Raw genomic sequence first — 2,588 nt, forward strand, 5'->3', positions numbered from 1 at the left:
GCTGATATTGAACCTATGAGCTCAAACAGTCCACCACCTCGGCCTCAAAGAGTGCTGGAATTACAGGCGCAAGCCTCCATGGCTGGCCAGGACACCATTTTTTTGTTGTTGTTAACTTTTTTATTCTGAGACAGAAGCATCATACCTCACAGCATCCTCAAACTCTTGGGCTCAAGCGATCCTCTTGTTTCAGCCTCCGAAGTAGCAGGGACGATAGGTACCCACCACAATGCCCAGCTAATTTTTCTGTTTTTAGTAGAGATGGGGTCTCTCTCTTGCTCAGGCTGATCTTGAGCTCTTGAGCTCAAGCAATCCACATTCCTCAGCTTCCCAGAGAGCTAGTGTTACAGGCATAGGCTACTTTACTCCACCAGGCATCTTTATCTTTTCTTTTTCTTTTTTTTTTTTTAATAGTTTTTCATCGAGTTTTTATTTATTTTTATTTTTTAATTATTGAGGTTTTTTTGAGGTAGAGCCTCAAGCTGTCGCCCTGGGTAGAGTGCTGTGGCATCACAGCTCACAGCAACCTCCAAGTCCTGGGCTCAAGTGATTCTTCTGCCTTAGCCTTCCAAGTAGCTGGGACCACAGGCACCCACCACAACGCCTGGCTATTTTTTGGTTGTAGCCGTTGTTTGGCGGGCCCAGGCTGGATTCGAATCCACCAGCTCAGCTCGGCGCCTATAGCTCAACCGGCTAAGGCGCCAGCCACGTACACCCAAGGTGGCGGGTTCGAATCCCCAGCCCGGACCCGCCAAACAACAATGACGGCTGCAACCAAAAAATAGCCGGGCGTTGTAGTGGGCACCTGTCGTCCCAGCTTCTTGGGAGGTGGAGGCAGGAGACTCGCTTGAGCCCAGGAGTTGGAGGTTGCTGTGAGCTGTGATGCCACGGCACTCTACCCAGGGGGACAGCTTGAGACTCTGTCTCAAAAAAAAAAAAAAGAATCCACCAGCTCAGGTGTATATGGCTGGTGCCTTAGCCACTTGAGCTACAGGCACTGAGCCTTCATCAAGTTTTTATTGGTAGTTAAGTCATGACTCAGAATCATCAGGAACCCAAGTCCCCCTCTGCTATCCTGGAAGGACGAAGGACTGAGGACAGAGGACAGAGGAGGTGGGGTATAGCCAGTTCAAATCTTCCCAGAAAATGTGCCTTCTGCCTGACGGTCATCCCAGGCTGAGACCCAGGACATGGGGCAGAGCAACTTGTACACACAGTGGTACCATTCACACACAGAGACATCACCCCCTTTTGCAGCCATTGCCTTCTGGCAGCCGTGGTAATCTAGGTAGTTCTGCTAGCAATTTCTGGTCTGGTTCTGGTTGGGGAAGCGGCTGTCAGAAGGGGCAGTCTTGTAGTTCTTGATTTTGGTCTTCATGTCTTCCACCATGATGCTGACCCCTGGTGCACCTCAAAGCTCAATTTGACCCGCAGCAAAGATGCCAGCATCAGGCAGGAAGCAAAATTAAGGCTAGAAGCCTTTTTTTTTCCTGAGATAGAGTCTCACTTTTTGTCACCCTTGGTGATAGCAATCTCCAACTCCTGGGCATAGGCAATTCTCTTGTCTCAGTCTCCCCAGTAGCTGGGACTATAGGCACCCAGCTGTTTTTTTCTTGCAGTTTGGCCTGGGCGTGTTTGACCAGCCACCCTCTGTATATGGGACCGGAGCACCAGGCGCCGCCCCAGGCACCTTAGTTCCTAACTAGACCTGTGCAGAGTGGTGTAGCAGACATGAGATTCTCCGTTTGTACGACCCCTACTACAGCAGTTATCACCCTGTACTGTGATCATCTTTTCTCTCCCACTTAAGAGCTAGGCCTTTCCTTGGTGCTCAGTCCAGAATTAGGCAGATACCAGGTATCAAATTTTGAAGAATTAGGTCAACTGTATAGACCAAAGGTCGGCAAAATTTGTTTACAAGAACTAGAAGATTAATATTTTAGATTTTTTTGGATGTTACAAAATAGTTAACATTGAATAAGTAACCATTTATAAATGTAAAAGTCAGTCTTAGCTCAACATTGGTTAGAGAGAAGTTGATAGTTTACTGACTCCTGGTATAGACCCTTCCAGGTGAGGGCAGATTGGGGATGCCGACATGCTTTCTTAGGTTGACTTAGTAACTATGAGATTCAGCTCTTAGTTGGGGTGGGGCATTTCTGCAGGACTTCTTCCTTGGAAATCTGAGTCAGAGTTAAGACAAGTTTGGGGATTAAGTTTGAGAGAAGCCCCAGCAGGAAGAACAGCCTCTTCTTAGCTCTATCTATTTGTGGTGAGGTTGGATGATCTCTGCATTTTTTTCCTTGTGTTCTTCTAACTGGATCCAGGGTCCCCAAGCTCTGAGTAAGGGCCTGACACAGCTTGGGGACAAGCCCAGGAGCTAGGTCAAGTTAGGGAGTAGAGGCCAGAGCTAGGGCCAAGGTGGGGCATGAAGCAGCAGGGTGTAGTGGAGTACATCTGAGTCTGTGCCAGGCACCCACAACACGATCTTTGGTTGGGTACCCTTGGTTTTGCTTCTGATGCCATATTTCTAGTCTTCTTTTTAGCAAATTAGCTGAGCCTCCTCCAACACAGAGCATATCCTAGGA

At 48.2% G+C, this 2,588-nt stretch overlaps 1 protein-coding gene and 1 pseudogene across 1 annotated transcript in view; one reads left to right on the plus strand and one right to left on the minus strand.

Annotated features, from left to right (window-relative positions):
* Positions 1 to 1,117: 1,117 nt before the first annotated feature.
* On the minus strand, positions 1,118 to 1,390 carry LOC111722706 (annotated as a pseudogene).
* A 341-nt stretch (positions 1,391 to 1,731) lies between these two features.
* The window catches only part of LOC100954804 (alcohol dehydrogenase [NADP(+)]-like), a 10,220-nt gene continuing 9,363 nt past the window's right edge, over positions 1,732 to 2,588 (plus strand). Inside the window, exon 1 of the mRNA XM_023509056.1 lies at positions 1,732 to 1,743. Coding sequence (XP_023364824.1) covers positions 1,732 to 1,743 — 12 coding nt within the window. The remainder of the gene's footprint in view (positions 1,744 to 2,588) is intronic.

The sequence above is a fragment of the Otolemur garnettii genome, unplaced genomic scaffold (assembly GCF_000181295.1).
Source record: "Otolemur garnettii isolate 467f Iridium unplaced genomic scaffold, OtoGar3 scaffold00325, whole genome shotgun sequence".
Taxonomy (NCBI): domain Eukaryota; kingdom Metazoa; phylum Chordata; class Mammalia; order Primates; family Galagidae; genus Otolemur; species Otolemur garnettii.